General features: G+C 44.5%; 1 protein-coding gene across 1 annotated transcript in view; it reads left to right on the forward strand.

Moving 5' to 3' along the window:
* Positions 1 to 21,097, forward strand: part of phf24 (PHD finger protein 24) — a 55,651-nt gene that overhangs the window by 27,550 nt on the left and 7,004 nt on the right. The window contains exons 4-6 of the mRNA XM_072593291.1: positions 8,050 to 8,128; positions 11,079 to 11,281; positions 13,370 to 13,536. Coding sequence (XP_072449392.1) covers positions 8,050 to 8,128; positions 11,079 to 11,281; positions 13,370 to 13,536 — 449 coding nt within the window. The remainder of the gene's footprint in view (positions 1 to 8,049; positions 8,129 to 11,078; positions 11,282 to 13,369; positions 13,537 to 21,097) is intronic.

Genomic DNA, 21,097 nt, shown 5'->3' on the forward strand with positions numbered 1-21,097 from the left:
AGGCAACAGGTATATAGGAACACCACCACCTTCAAGTTCTCCTGTATCCTTTGATATCGCGGTTCAAAATCCTGGAATTCCCTCCCGAATGGCATTGTGGGTCATGGACTGAAGCGGTTCAAGAAGGCAGCTCACCCCATTTCTCAAGGGGCAACTAGAGATGGGCAATAAATGCTGGTCAGTCAGTGACAACCACATCCCACAAATGAATTTTAAAAAAGGACTGCTTGTAGTAATTGTAGGATATAGAAATGTGATCAGTAATTGTCTTACATGGAATATTTATTCCACGTTTGTGGAATCATCTGCATACCTACATTTGGTTTTTAAGATATGTCAAGAAAAGTAGGGAGTCTATTACCAACACTGGGAAACATTATTGCTCACCTCCCTCCAGGTTGAGAACAACTAGTTCTGGTCGCCGTATTATTGAGAGGATATTATTAAGTTGGAGAAGGTTCAGAAAAGATTTACCAGGATGTTGCCAGGAATGGAGGGTTTGAGTTACAAGAAGAAGCTGGGACTTTTTTCCTGGAGCATAGGAGGTTGAGGGGTGACCTTTGTCGGTTTATAAAATCATGAGGGGCATAGATATGGTGAACGACATGCGGCTTTTCCTCAGGAAGGGAGATTGCAAGACCAGGGGGAATATTTTTAAGGTGAGGAGAAAGAATAATAAGAGGGGAAATCTCTTTACACAGAGAGTGGTTGTGTATGGAATGAACTTCCAGAGGAGATGGTAGATGCAGGTACAGTTACAAAGTTTAAAAGATATTTGGATAAGTACATGAAAGGGAAATGTTTGGAGGGATATTGGCCACATGCAGGCAGGTGGAACTAGTTTAGTTTTGGATTATTGTCAGCATGGACTGTTGGCCTGAAAGTTCTGTTTCCGTGATCTGTGACTCCATGACCGTTCACTACTTCTTCCTGTCTCCCCTCCTAAACAATGTCATCTGAGCTGACATCTGCACCTTTAATCCCCTGGATTTTGAGATTATGAAGGTTATGAGAGGCTGATTGAAAGCAGTCAGCGAGGAGTGGACGCAAGGTTATAATGACTTTTGAAACCACAATGAAAGCTAAGCCCTGGATCAAATCATTTGAAAGCTGTTTAAGGTCCAGCTGATCTAGTAGCCTGGAGGTGGTGTCACCAGCAAGGACCCTGAGCTGCTGAGAATGTTCAGGAACAATAGTTGCTTCATCTCTATCACCTTTCTTGTTGCATGCTGTATGTGAGGATGGGAATGAGCTGCAAGATGAAAGTTGCATTGCAGATTAGATTTGCAGAGTGCCTGAGCATGTGTCCAGGAACCTCTGACCCACATTGTGGCACCAAAAACCTATAGATTCTGCATCTCAGTGCAAGTGAAGGCAATGGTAACCTGAGGCACTAACTCTAAGTCTTAAGGTTCAGGTAATCAACATAATCAAGAAAGCTAATGGAATGCTGACTTTCATATTTAGCTTGCTGGAGTATAAGAATGCAGAAATTATTCTGCAGTTATATGAAACCCTGGTAGACCCCACTTGGAGTACTGTGAGCAAATCTTACCGTACCTTAGGAAGTTGATCTTTGAGGGAGTACAACATAGATTTGTAAGAATGAGATACGGACATCAAGGGTTAAGTTGCGAGATGAGATTACACAAATCAAATTCTACCCTTCTAGAATTTGGAAGGGTAAGGGATGATCTGATTGAAATCTACAAGACATTTACAGATGAAGACAGAGTAGGTAAAGTTGGAGAGTCTAGGAGACATAGTCTGAGAATTAGGAGCAGACCATTTGGGAGAGATGTTAGCAAGCAATTTTACGTACAAAGTGTGGCAGATGTTTGGAACTCTTTTCCACAAATGGCTGGATCATTCGATAGTTTGAATCTTGGAAACATATATTTTTGTATGGCAAAAAGGTATGAAGAGATGTGAGCAAAAGGCAAGTATATGGAGTTAGGCCACAGATCAGGTGACACAGTGGCTTAGTGGCTAGCACTGCTGCTTCACAGTGCCAGGAACCTAGGTTCGATCCCAGCTTCGGGAGACTGATGGAGTTTGCTCATTCACCCTGTGACTGGGTGATGTGAATTGGCCATGCTAAATTCCCCATAGTGTTCAGGGATGTGAGGGTCAAGTGCGTTAATCAGTGGTAAATGTAGAGTTGTAGGGGAATGGGTCTGGGTGGGATACCCTTCGGAGGGTCGGTGTGGACCTGTTTCCACACTGTAGGAATTCTGAGTATAAATCAGTCATGATTTCATTGAATGGCAGAGCAGGCCCAAAGGGCTGAATGGCCTACTACTATTTCTAGAACATAGAAAATTATGTTGCAGTACAGGCCCTTTGTCCCTCGATGTTGCGCCAACTTGTGGAACCAAACTGAAGCCCATCTAACCTACACTGTTCCATTTTCATCCATATGTTTATCCATGACCACTAAATGTCCTTAAAGTTGGCAAGTCTACTGCTGTTGCAGGCAGTGCAGTCCATGCCCTGACCAATCTGAGTAAAGAAACTATCTCTGACATCTGTCCTATATCTATCGCCCCTCAATTTAAAGCTATGTTCCCTCGTGCTAGCCATCACAATCCACGGAAAAAGTCTCTCCCTGTCCACTCTATCTAATCCTCTGATTATCTTATATGTCTCAATTAAGTCACCTCTCAACCTTTTTCTCTCTAACAAAAACAGCCTCAAGTCCCTCAGCCTTTCCTCATAAGACCTTCCCTCCATACCAGGCAACATCCTAGTAAATCTCCTCTGAACCATTTACAAAACTTCCAATCCTTCCTATAATGCGGTGACCAGAACTATACGCAACACTTCAAGCGCAGCCGCACCTGAGTTTTGTACAGCTGCAGCATGACCTTGTGGCACCGAAACTCAATCCCTCTACTTCTAACACGCCGTATATCTTCTTATCAACCCACCTCGGTGGCAACTTTCAGGGGTCTATGTACGTGGACATCGAGATCTCTCTGTTCTTCTACACTATCAAGAATCTTACCATTAGCCCAGTACTCTTTATTTCTGTTGAGCCTTCCAAAGTGAATAACCAAGCAATTTTCCACATTAAATTCCATCTGCCACCTCTCAGCCTAGCTCTGCAGCTTATCTATGTCCCTCTGCAACCTGCAATATCCTTCAACACTATCCACAACTCTGCTGACCTGAGTGTCATCCGCAAATTTACGCCCTCATCTAGATCATTTATGAAAATGACAAACAGCAGCGGACCCAAAACAGATCCTTGTGGTACACCACTATTTACTGAACTCCAGCATGAATATTCACCATCAACCATCACCCTCGTTCTTCTTTCAGCTAGCCAACGTCTGATCCAACCGCTAAATCACCCTCAATCCCAAGCCTGCGTATTTTGTGCTATAGCCTTTCATAGGCAACCTTCTCAAACGCTTTACTGAAATCCATATACACCACATCAACCACTTTATCCTCATCCACTTGTTTCGTCACCATCTCAAAGAACTCAATAAGGCTGTGAGGTATGCCCTACCCTTCACAAGTCCGTGTTGACTATCCCGAATCAACTTATTCCTCTCTCGATAATTAAAAATCCTATCTCTTATAACCTTGTTCAACATTCACCCACAACCGAAATAAGGCTTCCTGGACTATAATTTCTAGGGTTTTCTCTACTCCCCTTCTTGAACAAGGGGACAACATTTTATATCCTCCAGTCTTCTGGCACTATTCCTGTGGACAATGACGACATAAAGATCAAAGCCAAAGACTCTGCAATCTCCTTCCTGGCTTCCCATAGAATCCTAGGATAAATCCTCAGGGATTTATTTATTTTCACACTTTCCAGAATTGCTGACACTTCTTTGCTAACGTCAATTCCATCTAGTCTCATAGCCTGTATCTCAGTAATCTCCTCGACAACATTTTCTTTTTCCAGTGTGAATACTGGCAAAAAATATTCATTTAGCGCTTCCCCATCTCCTTGGACTCCACGCATGACTTCCCACTACTGTCCTTGATTGGCCCTAATCTTTCTGTAGTCAATCTTTTATTTCTGATATACCAATAGAAAGCCTTAGGGTTTTCCTTGATCCTATCTACCAACGACTTCTCATGTCCCCTCCTGACTCTTCTTAGCTGTCTCTTTACGTCTTTCCTGGCTAAGTTGTAATCTCAAGCACCCTAACTGAGCCTTCATGTTTCATCCTAACATAAGCATTCTTCTTCCTCTTGACAAGAGATTCAACTTCTTTAGTAAACCCTCGCTTGACAACTTCCTCCCTGCCTGACAAGTACATACTTATCAAGGACACACAGTAGCTGTTCCTTGTATAAGCTCCACATTTCAATTGTGCCCATCCCCTGCATTTTCTTTCCCCATCCTATGCATCCTAAATCTTATCTAATTGCATCATATTTGCCTTCCCCCAGCAATAGCTCTTGCCCTGCGGTATTGAACTATCTCTTTCCATCGCTAAAGTAAACATAACTGAATTGTGGTCACTATCACCAAAGTGCTCACCTACTTCCAAATCTAACACCTGGCTGGGTTCATTACCCAGTACCAAATACAACATGGCCTTGCCCTTTGTTGGCCTGTCAACATACTGTGTCAGGTAACCCTTCTGCACACATTGGACAAATACTGACCCATCTAAAGTACTCAAAGTGTGGTATTTCCAGTCAATATTCGGAAAGTTAAAGTCACCCATTAACAACTACCCTGCTACCCTCGCTCCTATCCAGAATTACTTTTGATATCCTTCCCTCTACAGTTCTGGAACTAATTGCCATTAGTATCGCCTCAGCCCATGCTACCTCTGTAGACGAGTCATCAAACGTCCTTCTGCCACAGTAATACTGTCCTTGACTAGCAATGCCACCTGCCCCTCTTTTACCATCTTCTCTATTCTTACTGAAGCATCTAAATCCCAGAACCTGTAACAAACGTCTGGAATGAACCTTCCAGCTCAGCAAGCAAACCTACATCCATGGCTCCATATTCCATTACCTTTTGCATGAAGAAATGTTTCTGAGCAAGAAAATGGAGTTGAGAGCAAGATGGGATCAGCCATGATTGTATTGAAAGGCGGAACAGGCTTGAGGGGGCTGAATGGCCTCCTCCTGCTCCTAGTTCTCGCATTTGAAATTTTGCCCAGTACAGCAATGTTCAGATTGTAAATATTTATCTGAAAAGTAAGGGTTCAAACACTGACCCCTGAGGTATTCCACTTCAAACCTTGCTCTGTTTCTTGTCAATTTTGTGTCCATGTTGCGACTATGAGCTCTAAGCTGGTTTCGATGTCCATCGTGTGGCAGTTCATCAAAACCTTTCTGGAAGTTCAGATACCCACTGTATCAATCACATTACCCATATCAGCCCTCTGTTACCCCTTCAGCAAACTCAAGTGAGTTAGTTAAACATGATTCACTCTGAACTAATCTGTGCTCACTTTCCTTAGTTAGTCGCCTTCTGTTATTCAAAATCCTGGAATTCTGCTGGAATTTTCCCTGCAGTCCATGTCCTCCCTAACTACATTGTGGGTCATCTTGCTGCTGGCAGGCTGCAGCAGTTTAAGAAGGCAGCTCACCACCATCTCCTCAACTAGAGATGGATAGGAAATGCTGGCCTCTCCAACGATACTCACGCTGACTGAATGAATGTTTTAAAAAGGTTTCTATATTTTCTTTGGGAGTTTCATGCTAGTAATGATTTCTTTACTGCTGGTAATATGTGATGTAATCAATCTGTAGGATGATTTCAATCATGCATTGACTCTTTCTGTCAGTCTCTCTCTCTCTCTCATTCTCACACACACGTCTCTCTCTCTCACATGTCTCTCACGTCTCTCTCTCTCTCTGTGCCACATATCTCTCTCACGTCTCTCTCTTTCTCACATCCCTCTCTTTCTCTCTCATGTCTCTCTCTTTCTCACATCTTTCCCTTTCTTTCTCTCTCACGTCTCTCTGTTCCTCTCTCTCACGTCTCTCTCTCTCTCTCTGTGTCTCTCACTCACATGTGTCTCTCATGTCTCTCTCTCTCTCTCTCATGTATCACTCCCTCTCACATCTCTCTTCCTCTCTCTCATATCTCTCTCTTCCACGTCTCTCTTTCTCTCTCGTGCCTCTCTCTCTCTCACATCTCTCTTTCTTTCTCTTCCATGTCTCTCTCATTCTCTTTCTCTCTTACGTCTCTCTTTCTCTCCCGTGCATATCTCTCTCTCTGTCTCTCTCTCTCTCTCTCTCCCACGTCTCTCTCTCACATCTCTCACTTTCTCTCTCTTTCACGTCTCTCTCTTTCTCTCCCTGGCACCTCTTTCTTTATCTCTTTCATGTCTCTTTCTCTCTCTTTGTCTCTGTCTCTGTCTCTCTCTCTCACACTCCCATCGCTCTCACGTTTATCTTTCTCTCTCTCACATCTCTCTCCCTCTCTCTCGTGTCTCTCTCTCTCTCTCTCCTGTCTCTCTCTCTCACGTATCTCATCCTCTCTCAAATCTCTCTCTCTTTCTCTCTCTCTCACACACATGTGTCTCACCCACTCTCTCACGTCTCCCTCTCTCTGTCTCACATGTCTCTCTCTCTCACTCCCTCATGTCTCTCTCTCTCTCTCTCTCTCGTGTCTCTCTCTCTCCTGTCTCTTACTGTCATGTGTCTCACCCTCTCTCTCACACCTCTCTCTTTCTCACACGCACACGTGTCTCTCTTTCTCTCTCACTCACATCTCTCTCTTTCTCTCACGTCTTTCACTCTTCCCCATGTCTCTCTCTGTTCCACATGTCTCTGTCACACGTCTCTCTCTCACGTCTCTCTCTCACACGTATGTCTCTCTCTCTCTCTCTCTCTCTGTCTCTCTCATGTCTCTCTCGCTCACGTCTCTCTCTCTCTCTGTCTCACGTCTCTCTCACATGTCTTCCTCTCATGCCTCTCTCTCTCTCACACATCTCTCTCTCTCTGTCTCTCTCTTTCTTTCAATCACATCTCTCTATCTCATGTCTCTCTCTCTCTCACACATCGCTCTCTCTCTCTCCCGTGTCTCTTCCTCTGTCTCTCTCATGTCTCTCTCTCTTTCTCTCTATCTCACATCTCTTTCTCATGTCTTTCTTTCATGGCTCTCTCTCACATGTCTCTCTCTCACATGTCTCTCTATCTCTCTCTCGCACGTCTCTCTCTCTCTCTCTCTCTCTCTCACGTCTCTTTCTTTCACTCACATCTCTCTCTGTCTCATGTCTCTCTGTGTCTCTCCCTCTCTCACACATACACACATACACACCGCTCTTGGCTCTCGCCTCTCTCTCTCTTTCTTTCTCTCCGTTTCTCTCGTATCTCTCCCTCTGTCTCTCTCATGTCTCCCTCTCTCTCTCTCTCACGTCTCTCTGTCTCACGTCTCTCTCTCTCTCTCTCTCACACATCTCTCTCTCTCTCACACACCTCTCTCTCTCACACGTCTCTCTCTCTCTTTCTCATACGTCTCTCTCACATGTGTGTGTCTCTCTCTCTCTCATGTGTCTCTCTCTCTCACACCCACATTTCTCTCTCTCTCACATCTCTCTCTCTTGCTCACGTCTTTCTCACTCTCATGTCTCACTCTCTCTCACACATCTCTCCCTCTCTCACATCTCCCTCTCTCTCTCTCATTTCTCCTTCTCTCTCTCTCACGTCTCTGTCTCACATCTCTCTCTCTTAAGCGTTTCTCTCTCTCTCTCTCACACGTCTCTCTCTCTCTCTCTCGTCTCCCTCTCTCACATCTCCCTCTCTCTCTCATGTCTCCCTCTCTCTCACACCTCCGTCTTTCTCTCACGTCTCCCTCTCTCTCTCACACGACTCTTTCTCATACGTCTCTCTCTCTCACTCATGTCTCCCTTTCTCTCTCACGTCTCTCTCTCACTTATCTCTCTCTCTCTCTCACACTACTCTCTCTTTTTCTCTCACATGTCTCCCTCTCATGTCTCTCTCTCTTTCTGTCTCTTTCTGTCTCTCTCTCTCTCTCACACACACACACCACACATCTCTCTCTCCGTCTCTCTCTCTCACACACATCTCTCTCTTTCTGTCTCTCTCTTTCAGGATAATGTGAACCTGCTGCTGACTGATGAGGAGATGTTTAGTTTGAAGGAAGTTTTCCGACAATGCAGGATCATCCCAGGTCAGTCCAAACATCATTGAGTTGTACTGAATTCTCAAATTGACCTTTTATTTGAAATAATTTGGCAATTTGGTCACTCCAATACTTTGCACTCAGATGAAAGCAAAATGCGTATTGACAGTAACACCAACATTTTAATGTTATATCAAATGTGCTAATTATAGTTCAGGATAAAAGGGAGGAGTGTATCCTTTGATTAAGTATCTTGGGCAGATGTAAGAGGTGACTGCTGGAACACTGTAGGCAACCAGGCAATTTCACTTTGGTAGTTGGGAAGGTAGGTAGGAGGCAGAAATATCTACTACTGCATTCTGTAAATAAACTTGCAATGAAGGAAAGCAATTGCCCCAGGATTCAGACCTCACCATCTGCTTTGGGGTCGAAGTTTGAACCCAGATCCAGGCTGTTTAGTGAGCTGACATTGGCCAGTCTTTACGTTCCTTACAAATCTCTCCTCATCTAACTTGAGCTCATCCTTTCGGCACATCCTTCTTTTCCTCTCATTCATCAGTCTTTGTCTTTGATGTACCTATATTCTCTGCATCAACCCCTCTCTGAAAGAGGTAGCTGGTACCACATCCTCACCACCCTCTGAGTAAAGACCGTTTCTCCTGCATTCCCTCTTGGGTTAATCAATTTATAGGTGGTCCACATGTTTATGAATAGGTCCCACTCTGGAGTCTGCTCACAAGTCAGTTTGTATACAAATCAGAAAACAATGCAGAATAATGTAAAGCAGCCGTTTGTAAGTACAGGAACAGTTCATATGTCAGGTCTTTAAAATGCCTCTGTATGGGATCATGCCGTTTGGAAGGTGGATGTTTGTAAATCTGACACACCTAACCACACCACACCCTGCCACACCCCACCACACCCCACATACACCCCACCACACCCCACCACACACAACTCCATACACTCCACCCCACACACACCGCCCACACACACACCCCATCACACACACTCACACCACACACCCCACACACCAACCCCACACACCAACCCCTCACACACACACCAACTCCACACCCCCCCCCACACACCCCATCCCACACACACAGCCCCCACACATACTCCACCCCATACACACAGTCCCCACACACACACTCCACCCCACACACAGCCCCCACACACACACTCCACCCCACACACAACCCACCCTCCCCACACACACACAGTCCCCCCCCACATACGCGCACACACACAGCCCCACACACACCCCACCTCACACACACAGCCCCCCCACACACACCCCAACCCACACACACAGCCCCCACACACACCCCAACTGACACACAACCCACTGCCCTCACACACACACACAGCCCCCAAACACACTCACACAAACAGCCCCCCCATACACACAGCCCCCACAAACACCCCACCCTACACACATACCACACACCCCACCCACACCACCCCCCACACACACCACACCCCACCCCATACACACCTACCTTCTGTCATTGTGAAAATCGAATGAGATGCTCCAATAGTTAAGATTGTGGGTGGAAGTTTCCCTTCCCTGCTGTGCTGTGGGTAATACTGACAAAGGTGGGGAGTTATGATGAGAATGAAAAACTCAGACTCTCAACCTTGAGTTTGAGTGACCCTCAAATAGGGGGAAAATGTGGGAAGAGGGAATTGAGTTGGATGATCAGTCATTATCAAACTGAATGGTAGAACAGAGTTGAAGGGTTGAATGGCCGATTCCTGCTCCTATTTTCTCTGTTTCTGATTCTAGTGCTACCTTTATAAGGCACAAGTCTGGGCTAAGTATCCCTGAGATGTGAGGATTAATCTTGTTATGGTAGCTTAGAAATTGAAAACAAAATTTACATTTTACACAAGTTTGGATTAAAAAGCTTAGGTCAGTAACGGTGACTGTGAAATTACAAGATTGATGTAAAATCCCTTCTGGTCACTAAAATCACTGGATAAGTATTCCAGAGGACCAGGCTAATGTTTTGGGAATATTGGTTCAAACCTCACCACAGCTTCTGGGTGGACTTTAAACTCAATAAATAAATTAGTCTGGAACTTAAAACTACTCTCAGTGATGGTGACCGTGGAATTATTGCACAAAAACTGATCTGGTTAATTAATCGCCATTAGAAAGGAAATGTGGACCCACAGCAATGTGGTTAACTCTTAATTACCCTCTGAAAAGGCTGTGTGAGCTGCTCAGTAGTGTGTAAGAAGGTGGTTTACCAACATCTTCTCTGGAGACATTAGGGATTGGCAGCACTTGCAGGATAGGCCAGCAACACACACAGCCTATCAATTAGTAAAGAGAAGTCAATTTGGGTGGCATGATGGCTCATTGGTTAGCACAGCTGCCTCACAGCTCCAGGGACCTGGGTTCGATTCCACCCTCGGGTGCCTGTCTGTGTGGAGTTTGCACATTCTCCCCAGGTCTGCGTAGGTTTCCTCCCACAGCCAAAAGATGTGCTGATTAGGAGAATTGGTCATGTTAAATTGCCCATAGTATCCAGGGTTGTGCAGGCTAGGTAGATGACCCATGGAAAACGTGTAGTTGTCGGGACATGGTTGGGGTGTTGGGTCTGGGTGGGATGCTCATCTGAGAGTCGGTGGGGACATGACAGGCTGAATGGCCTGCTTTCATGCTGTATGGATTCTGTGATTCTATTCTACAAACAGCTCTGTGTAAAATGTATGGACTTTAAAATCCTAACTCTGTATGGGATCATGCCTGTGAGTACAGGTACTGTGGGTCTACTGACAGCACATGGACAGCAGCGGTTCAAGAAGGCAGCTCACCCCCACCTTCTCAAAGGCAACTAAGGATGACCAATAAATGTTGGCCCAGCCAGCAAGGTCCACATCCCTTGAACAAATGATAATAATATGTTGAAGGGAGTACGAGCAGCTGTGAAATGCATGTTTTGTGCGCAGTGAGTTGCTAAATTGCTGATTTCTGCTTTTCCAGAGTCCTGCCTGACACTGGATGATTTTCTGCATTACAAACACTACATTCACAAGCAGATCTTTGACGAACAGATGAATGAGGAGAAGGAGGAATTAGTTGTGTTGCAGTTTTCTGCTCTGGATGGTGATAAGAAGGGCCAGGTGGAGTGGACAGACTTCCTGTATCACGAGTCATTACTGGTATTGCAGAGGTTCCGATCCGAGGTGGGTCTGTTTTGGAGTTTCATTGTGTGTGGGGGGAAGAATGTGGGTGAGGGTGTGGGAGAGGGGTTGAATGTCGATGATGAGGGTGATGGGGAGTTAGTGTGGAGGATGTGGGAGGCATATGGTGTGGAAGATGTCAGGGATATATGGATATGCAGGATATGGGGGGGATATGGGTGTGGAGGATGTGGGAGGGATATATTGGTATAGAGGGTGTCAGGAATATGGGTGTAGAGGATGTGGTGGGGGGAGTTACGGGCGTGGAGGATGTTTGGGAGGATATGTTAGCACTGCTGCCTCACAGTACCAGGGACCCAGGTTCGATTCCAGCCTTGGGCAACTGTCTGTGTGGAGTCTGCACATTCTCCCCCATGTCTGCGTGGATTTCCTCCAGGTGCTCCGGTTTCCTCCCACAATCCAAAGATGTGCAGGTTAGGTGAATTGGCCATGCTAAGTTGTCCGTAGTGTTCAGGGATTTGTAGGTTAGGTCTAATAGCCATGGGCAAATGTAGAGTAGTAGGGTAGGGGAATGGGTCTAGGTGGTTCACTCTTCGGAGGGTCGGTGTGGACTTGTTGGGCCGAAGGACCTGTTTCCGCACTGTAGGGGTTTTTCTGTGTGTGTGTGTGTGTGTGTGTGTGTGTGTGTGTGTGTGTGTGTAGGGGGTAGGAGCACATGGGTGTGGAGGATGGGGGGATGGGGGGATGGGGGAATGTAGAGGCTATGAGTGAGGGGGTGGAGATGAGTCTGACGGATATGGGAGAACACGTGGGATGGGATTTGATGTAGGAGAATGTGAGACAGGGAATTTAGGGGCAGGGTTTTGGGGCGGGTGTGGGGTTATGAGGGTGGAAGGGATAGGTATCATTGAGGGTATTTCTTGATTTACATTGTTCTCTTCCAAACATCTTGAACCTTTTGATATCATCACCTTGACTTTTGCCCATTCACAGGGGGTTTGTGATTGAGATATTACAGTACATAAAGTGACTCTTTGGCCCATGGTGCCCAGGCCATTCAACAGGCACTATCTACTCTTGACCCATTTCCAGCATTTGGCCTGAAGCGTTGTGTGCTCTAGCATTTCAAATGTCCATCTAAATGTTTCTTAAATGTCTGTACAATTCCCACTTCTATCAACCTTTCAGGCAGTGAGCTCCAGATACCCACCAGCTTCTGGGTGAAAGGAATATTTCCTTAAACCTCTTGCTCCTCACCTTAAATCTGTCCCCCTGGTTCTGACCTCTCTACTGAAGGGGAAGGGTTCTCTATTATTCACTCACGGATGTGGGCTTCGCTGGCTGGGCCAACATTTATTACCTATCCCTCGCTGCCCTTGAGAAGGTGGAGGTGAGCTTCCTTCTTGAACTCCTACAGTTTACATGCCATCTTTGTTGAGACTTTGTAGTGATAGATACAACAGAGTGTCTTGCTCAGGGAGGAGTTGACAGTCAACTTCATTGCTGTGGGTCTGGAGTCACATGTAGGCCAGACCAGGCAAGGATGGCAGATTTCCCTCCCTAAAGAATATCAGATAGGTTTTTCCAATAATCAGCAGTGGTTGCATGGTCATCATTAGATTCTTAACTTCAGATTTCTTTTTATTGAATTCAAATTCCACTACTAAACCTAGGTCTGGATGAATAGTCTAGTGTTAATACCTCAAGGCTATCGCTTATAGTGTCATGGAGATGTACAGCACGGAAACAGACCCTTCGGTCCAACTCATCCATGCTGACCAGATATCCTAACCTCATCTAGTCCCATTTGCCAGCACTTGGCCCATATCCCTCAGAACAGTGTAGAAAATCAGACCCCCCACACCCCCACACCCCCACCCCCTGTCGCCCTGCTTTCTTTACTCAAAGGCAAACAACCCTAGTCTTATCCGATCTCTCTTCAGAACTGAATCGCTCCAGTCCAGTCAACGTCCTGGTACATCACCTATCCACCACCTCCACTGTAATCACAGCCTTCCGACAGACAGCATGGAATCAAAAGTCCTTTGTTCTGAGATTTTCTCCATCAGAATTGGCGACCCTCTGATACCTCACAGGCTTGATCTGGTTTTTTTTCTGGTTTTCCTTCAGAACTCCTTGCTGAGACTGCTGACAGCCAAGGAGCACGTGCGAGCTCGGAGCTGCTTCCTGAGCCTGGATCAAAACCAAACGGGCTTAATCACCGGGGCTGAGTGTAGGAGAGCACAGAATTCCTGGTTCTGCAAAAATTCCAAGGAGTCGCAGTCCTGCAATGTCAGGTGAGAATAGACATCGGAGGCTGAGTGGTGACATTATAGAGGTTTATAAGATCATGAGGGGCATTGATAAGGTGAATAGTTGTGAGGGTCATTGATAAGGTGAATAGCCAAGGTCTTTGCCCAAATGTGGGGAGTCCAGAACTAGAAAGCATAAGTTTAAAGTGAGAGGGGAAAGATTTAAAAGGGACCTAAGGGGCAACTTTTTTATGCAAAGGTGGTATGTGTATGGAATGAGCTGCCAGAGGAAGCAGTGTAGGCTGTTACAGTGACATTTAAAAGACGATGGATGGGTAAATGAATAGGAAGGCAAAATGCTGGCAAATGGGACTAGATTGATTTAGGATATCTGGTTGGCATGGAGAAGTTGGACCGAAGAGTCAGTTTCCATGCTGTACAGCTCTGTGACTGATTTTATGAAGGTGTACCTTTAATAGAGGTAGAATCAAAAAGTCATATAGTCATACAGTACAGAAGCAGATCTTTTGGTCCAACTTGTCCATGCCAACCAAGTCTTCCAAGCTAAATTAGTCCCATTTGGCCCATATCCCTCTAAACCTTTCCTATTCACGTACCTGTCCAAATGTCTGTTAAATATTGTAACTGTACCTGCCTCTACCACTTTCTCTGGCAATTCATTCTACATACAAACCACCCTCTTGATGAAAAATTGCCCCTTAGATCCCTTTTTAAACCTTTCTCCTCTCAACTTAAACCTATTCCCTCTAGTTTTGAGCTCCTCAACTGTAGGGAAAAAAACCATTGATGTTCACCTTATCTATGCCCCTCATGACTTTATAAACCTCTAGAAGGTATGTGACAGAGTGATTAGAGAACTGTAACCATGATCCAGAGACCCTGGCTCCAGTCCTACCACTACATGTGAATTTAAACTCAATTAATTAAACATATTTGGAGTAAGAAGCCAATACACGACCATAACAGGAGGCTCCCAAGCACTGAGGATGTCACCTAGACAGGAGACGAAACATCTGCAACACAAATTCCCAGCTCGGCGAACAGAACCACAACAAAAAACACAACCATAAGATGGAGCAGCTGGAGGAGGTCATTCGGCCCATCAAGTCTGCTCTACCATTCAATGAAATCATGGTTGGTCTGATAATCCTCAACTCCACTTTCCTGCCTTTTCCCCAATGATTCCCTTCCTGATTATTAATCTGTCTATGTCAGACTTTAATATTCTTAATGTCGTGGAAGAGAGATGTATTTACAGAGGAGATATTTTTAGGCCTGTACTCTCTGGAGTTTAGAAGAATGAAAAGAGATCTAACTGAGGTGTATGAGATGCAAAGGGATTGATAAAATAGACGTAGAGAGCATGTTTCCGCACGTGGTGCAATCTCGAACAGCCAAGGAGCACATGCGAGCTCGGAGCTGCTTCCTGAGCCTGGATCAAAACCAAACGGGTCATAATTTTAAGTTTCAGGGTGAGCAGATTTAAAACAGAGGTGGAGAAAATTTCTTCTCTCAAAGGGCTGTGAATCTGTGGAATTCACTACCTCAATGTGGTAAATGCTGGGACATTGAGTAAATTTAAGGACAAGATAGACAGATTTTTAATTAGTAATGGGTTGGAGGGTTATGGAGACCAGGCAGGAAAGACAGCTTGGGGGTGTTGGTGATAGGCAGTGAATGCAGGACTAAGGATGTTGAACTTAAACAAGGGAAATGAGATTGTGGTGCAGATTGAAAATGGCAGGTACGATGCTATGGGTATCACACAGATGTGGCTGTAAGGGGATTGGATCAGGCTTGGGAACTAAATATCCAAGGATACACATCCTGTCAAACAGGCAAGCAGATAGGCAAAGGAGTGGGGTTGCATTGTGTGTACAAATCTAAATTAAATCAAAAGCAAGAAGTGATAGAGTCAGAACGTGTAGAATCTGTGTGGGTGGAGTTGAGAAAACACAAAGGAAAATAAAACTCTGATGTGAGTTATGTGCAGGTCTCACGCTAGTAGCAAGATTTGGGAAGAAAATAAGTCTGGAGATAGAAAAGGCATATAAGAAAGGCAATTTTACAATAAACATGGGGGAATTCAATATGCAAGTGGAAGTTCAGGTTAGTGGTAGATCTCAAGAAAAGGAATTTGTGAAAGGTTTATGAGCTGTTCTTTGAAGCAGCTTGTGGTAGAGCCCCAATTGGGAACAGGCAATTCCGAATTTGGCGTTCAGTAATGAGGCAGCTTTGATCGGGGAGCTTAAGGTGATGGAAATCCTAAGGGGCAGTAACCATAATATGATAGAGTTCACCCTCTGGTTTGAGAGGGAGAAGCTGGGATCAGATGTAATGGTATTGCAACTGAGTAAAGGCATGAGGGAGAAGCTGGCCAGAGTTTATTGGAAGGGGAGCCTAACCAGGAATATGATGGAACAGCAATGGTAGGAGTTTCTGGGAATAATTTGGGAGACGCAGCAGAAATTCAAATCACGGAAGAAGAAACATACAAAGGAGGGGATGAGGCAACCATGGCTGACCAGGAAAGACAAGGACAGCATGAACACAAAGGAAGAAACATCCAATGTGGTGAAGATTAGTGGGAAGACAGAGGATTGGGAAGCCTTTACAAACCAGCAGAGGAATAACTATACAAAACAATGGGGTGGAGGTGGTGGTGGGGAGAAGATGAAATATGAGAGAAAGCTAGCTAGTAATATAAAAGAAGATTGCAAGAGTTTTTTTTAAATATCTAAAAGGTCAGAGAGAAGCAAGATTGCACATGAGACTGCTGAGGCTGGAGAAGTAGTATTGGGGAACAAAGAAATGGCAGAGTAACCAAATAGGTGCTTTGCATCAGTTTTCACATAGAAGATACCAACAGCATACTGTTATGGACTAGGCCAGACTACTCAAAACAGTGTTAAGCAGGCAGACCTAGACCTAACTTTGCAATTTGTTTCAGTAAGTGTCCAGTGAAAATTACCCGAAGTATGTTAGCGAGGTTGACTACTAGATTTTAAAACAGACAAAACATTTATTCACAAAATTACACAATGAAACACAAAGAACAGAATAAAAGAAACCCTACAGAACTCAGTCTATCCAAACTAGACTTAATTATGCTGTTCTAAATATACACAACAGTCCCAATAAGCAAACTCCCTGTAAAACTCAATATAAATGGAACACATGCTTACAGGTTGAAGTTGAAGGGCAGAGATAGAGTTTCCACACATCTCCCCGATGAACTTCCCAATTCAAGACTGAACTAAAACTACTCAACTCAGCTAGAGAGCTGACCACTCCCCTTTCATTATACAGGTCACTTCTAAAGCATGACCACTTTGGCCTGAAGTCTCATCTGTTTACACACAAACAAAAGGCCTCTCAAAATCCTTTTCATTTCTGTACCAAACCAAACTGATCGGAGCCTGGCCTGGTTTATTACCCCTCTGAAAAAAAAACAAGGACAGAGTCTTCTTGAGCCAAGGAACAGCTTTTAGAAAAGAAAGGATTAGTTTTGTGATACCTCCCCCCTTAAAAAAATGACCCAGCAATACCAAAAGATGGCTTCATTTTTAACCCTTCACAAACCCGGTTAGTAGTCTAAACACACATATACACTATACTAACTACAAACCGGTAAACGTGCACAACCACATGCAAATTCAGGCCGCGGCAAACCCACCACCGAATGCCTCCGTATCTCATTTGAGTCTCGATAACACATCGGCAATCACGTTTTCGTGACCTGCCACCTGCTCAATTGTCAAATTGAACAAGCTCCATCTAAACAGTCTGGCATTTTTGTCCTTAAAATTTTCCACAAATGTCAATGGATTGTGATCATTGTATACGATTGTCTCAGGTGCATTGCTGGTAATATAAACACTGAAATGTTGTTAATGCCAACACCAAGCTTAAAGTTTCTTCCTCCACCCTTGAATATTTCTGCTGATGAACATTGAACTTCCTGGAAAAATACCCAATGGGTCTTTCTATCCCCTCGTCATCCTCCTGCAGGGGCACCGACACCCACATCACTGGCATCGATAGCCACCTTGAAAGACTTTGTGTAATTGGTGTGGCTAATACTGGGGCAGTGGTTAACAAAGTTTTTAGGCTGTCAAATGCCTTTTGACAGTCCGCTGTCGATTGAAACTTCTTGCCCTTTTTTGATAATTTGGTAAGTGGGAGCAGCCACGCTGCTAAAGTTTGGCACAAACTTTCGATAAAATCCACTCAACCCCTAGAACCATTGTACTGCTTTTTCCATCACTGTGGGAAATTCCCCAATTACTTTCATTTTGGCATCTCTTGGGGCCATTTGTCCATGTCCAATAACATGACCCAGGAAAGTGATTTGGGCTTTGGCAAATTCACTTTTAGCTAGGTTTACCACCAAGCCTGCCTTCCAAAGTCGATTGAACAAGGCCGATAAATGCTGTAAATGTTCCTTCCATGAGTGACTAAAAATCACCAGGTCATCAATATACAGCACACAGTTGGATAATCCAGCAATGACCTTATTAGTCAGTCTCTGAAATGTGGCTGGAGCGTTTTTTGTACCAAATGGCTTGACTTTGAACTGATATAGTCCATTTGGCGTTACGAAAGCCGAAATTGCATTTGTTCTTTCTGACAGAGGTACTTGCCAATCGCCTCTGAGCAAGTCCAACTTAGAAATGTAAGTTGCTTGTCCTACTTTTTCGACACAGTCTTCCAACAGTGGAATTGGATATGCATCAGTCTTTGTAACGGCGTTGACTTTGCGATGGTCCACACATAACCGTTGGGTGCCATCTGGTTTTGGCACCATGACTATGGGCAAGCTCCAGTCACTGTAACTCACTTCGATTATGCCATCTTGGAGCATGTGTTCTATGTCCTTCTGAACCGGTGCCAACTTTAGAGGGTTATGCCTATAAGGATGTTGCTTAATTGGAACAGCATCTCCTATCTCTATATCATGCACAATTAGGTTAGTACTTCCCAGTTTATTTTCGCATAACTCTCCATTAATTAATTTCTCCTTAATCAATTTTAATGGTTCTCTTACTTCATGCCCCAAAATTAATTCAAATTGACCGAATTTGGTTAATTAATTTGGTGCATCTCTGATCGCAAGAAGTACAAATGGAACTCCCTTATTACACAATGAAACACAAAGAACAATATAAAGAATCCCTACAGAACTCAACCTATCCAGCTAGACTTAGTTATGCTGTTCCGAATACACACAACAGTCCCAATAAGCAAACTCCCTTAAAAACCCATTATAAATGGAACACATGCTTACAGGTTGAAGTTGAAGGGCAGAAAGAGAGAGTTTCCACACAGCTTCCTGTTGAACTTCCCAGTTGAAGAATGAACTAAAACTGCTCAGCTCAGCTAAGAGCTGACCACTCCCCTTTCATTATACAGGTCACTTCTAAAGCATGACCACTTTGGTCTGAAGCCTCATCTGTTGACATATATCCTTTTCAACTCTGTACCAAACCAGAATGATTGGAGTCTATCCTGGTTTATTGCCCCCCTGAAAAAATCAAGGACAGAGTCTCTTTGGGCCAAGGAAAAGCTTTTAGAATATAAAGGGATGAGATTTGTGACAATACCAGAACTTCAAGTGATTCAGGGGCAGAGGTGAGTGTAGTGGCCATCATTAGGAGATGGTCAATCTGGAAACAGGTCTGAAGGTGGATAAATCACCTGGACCAGAAGAGCTACACTCTCTTAAAGAGAGAGCTGAGGAGATTGTGAAGGCATTGATCTTTAAGGAATCGCTGCGGTCAAGGAGGGGGCCAGAGGACTGGAAAATGGCTAATGTAATAACCTTGTTTAAGAAGGGAGAGAGGCAGAAAATAGGAAACTATAGGCCACTTGGTCATTAATAAGATTTTGGAGTCCAAAATTAAGGATGAGATTGCCGAATGCTTGGAAATGCATGGTAAAATAGGACCGAGTCAGCACAGCTTTGTCAAGGGAAGGTTACGCCTGACAAATCTGCAAGAGATCTTTGAAGAGGTAAGAACAAATTAGACACAGGAGAGTTAGTAGACGTGATCTGTTTGGATTTCCAACAGGTTTTGACAAGCTGCTGCACAAGAGGCTGCTGAGTAAAACAAGAGCCCATGGTGTTAGGTGTAAGGTACTGGCAAGGATAGAGGATTGGTTGACTGACAGAAGGCAGAGAGTGGGGCTTAAGGGTCTTTTTCAGGATGGCGGCTGGTGACTGGTGGAGTTCCACAAGGATCAGTGTTGCAACCACAACCATTTACGTTATACATTAACAATCTGGATGAAAGAATTGAGGGCATTGTTGCTAAGTTTGCAGATGACACAAAGATGGGTGGAGGGGCAGGTGGTGTTGAGGAAGTGAGAGACTGCAGAAGGACTTGGATGGGCTCAGAGTGGAAAAGGAAGTGGCAGATGGAATACAATGTGGTCAAGTCTGAGGTTATATGTTTGGTAGGAAGAATAGAGGTCTGATTATTTTTGAAACATGAAAAGACTGGAAATCTGAGCACAGAGGGACGTGGGAATCCTGGTGCAGGATTCTCTTAAGGTTAACAGGCAGGTTCAGTCACCAGTTAGGAAGACAAATGCAATGTTAGCATTCATTTCAAGAGTCCTAGAATACAATAGCAGGGATATACTGCTGAGGCTGTATAAGGCCCTGGTCAGAGCACGTTTGGAATATTGTGTGCAGTTCTGGGCCCCGTATCTAAGGAAGGATGTGCTGGCATTGAAGAGGGTCCATTGGGAGTTTACAAGAATGATCCTGGAGATGAAGAGCTTGTTATGTGAGGAGTAGTTGAGGATTCTGGGTCTGTATTTGGTAGACTCTAGAAGGATTGAAACCTGCAGAATGCTGAGGCCTGGATAGAGTGGATGTGGAGGTGATATTTACACTGGCAGGGAGACTATGACATGTGAACGTAAGAAATAGGGGCAGGAGTAGGCCATCTGGCCCATTGAGCCTACTCTGCCATACAGTAAGATCGTGGCTGATCTTTTTATGGCCTCAGCTCCATTTACTCAACTGCTCACCATAACCCTTAATGCCTTTACTGTTCAAAAATCTATTTATCTTCGTTTTAAAAAGATTCAACAAATAGCCTCAACAGCTTCACAGGGCAGGGAATTCCACAGATGCACAACCCTTTGGGTGAAGAACTTACTCCTCAACTCAGTCCGAAATCAACTCCCCCTTATGTTGAGACTATGCCCCCTAGTTCTAGCTTCACCTGCCAGTGGAAACAACCTCCCTACTTCTATTTTATCCATTCCCTTCATCATTTTATATGTTTCTATAAGATTCCCCCCCTCCTCATATTCCAAATTCTAATGAATGTAATCCCAGTCTACTCAATCTCCCCTCATAAGCCAACCCTCTCAACTCCGGAATCAACCTGCTGAACCTCCTGTGCACACCCTCTGGTGCCAGTACATCTTTTCTCAATTAAGGAGATCAAAACTGGACGCAGTACTCCAGGTGTGGCCTCACCAGCAGACTATAGTTTCAGCATCACCTCCCTGTTTTTAAAATTCATCCCTTTTAACAATGAAGGACGATATTGCATTCGCCTTCTTAAGT

Source organism: Chiloscyllium punctatum, chromosome 2 (genome assembly GCF_047496795.1).
Source record: "Chiloscyllium punctatum isolate Juve2018m chromosome 2, sChiPun1.3, whole genome shotgun sequence".
Lineage (NCBI taxonomy): Eukaryota > Metazoa > Chordata > Chondrichthyes > Orectolobiformes > Hemiscylliidae > Chiloscyllium > Chiloscyllium punctatum.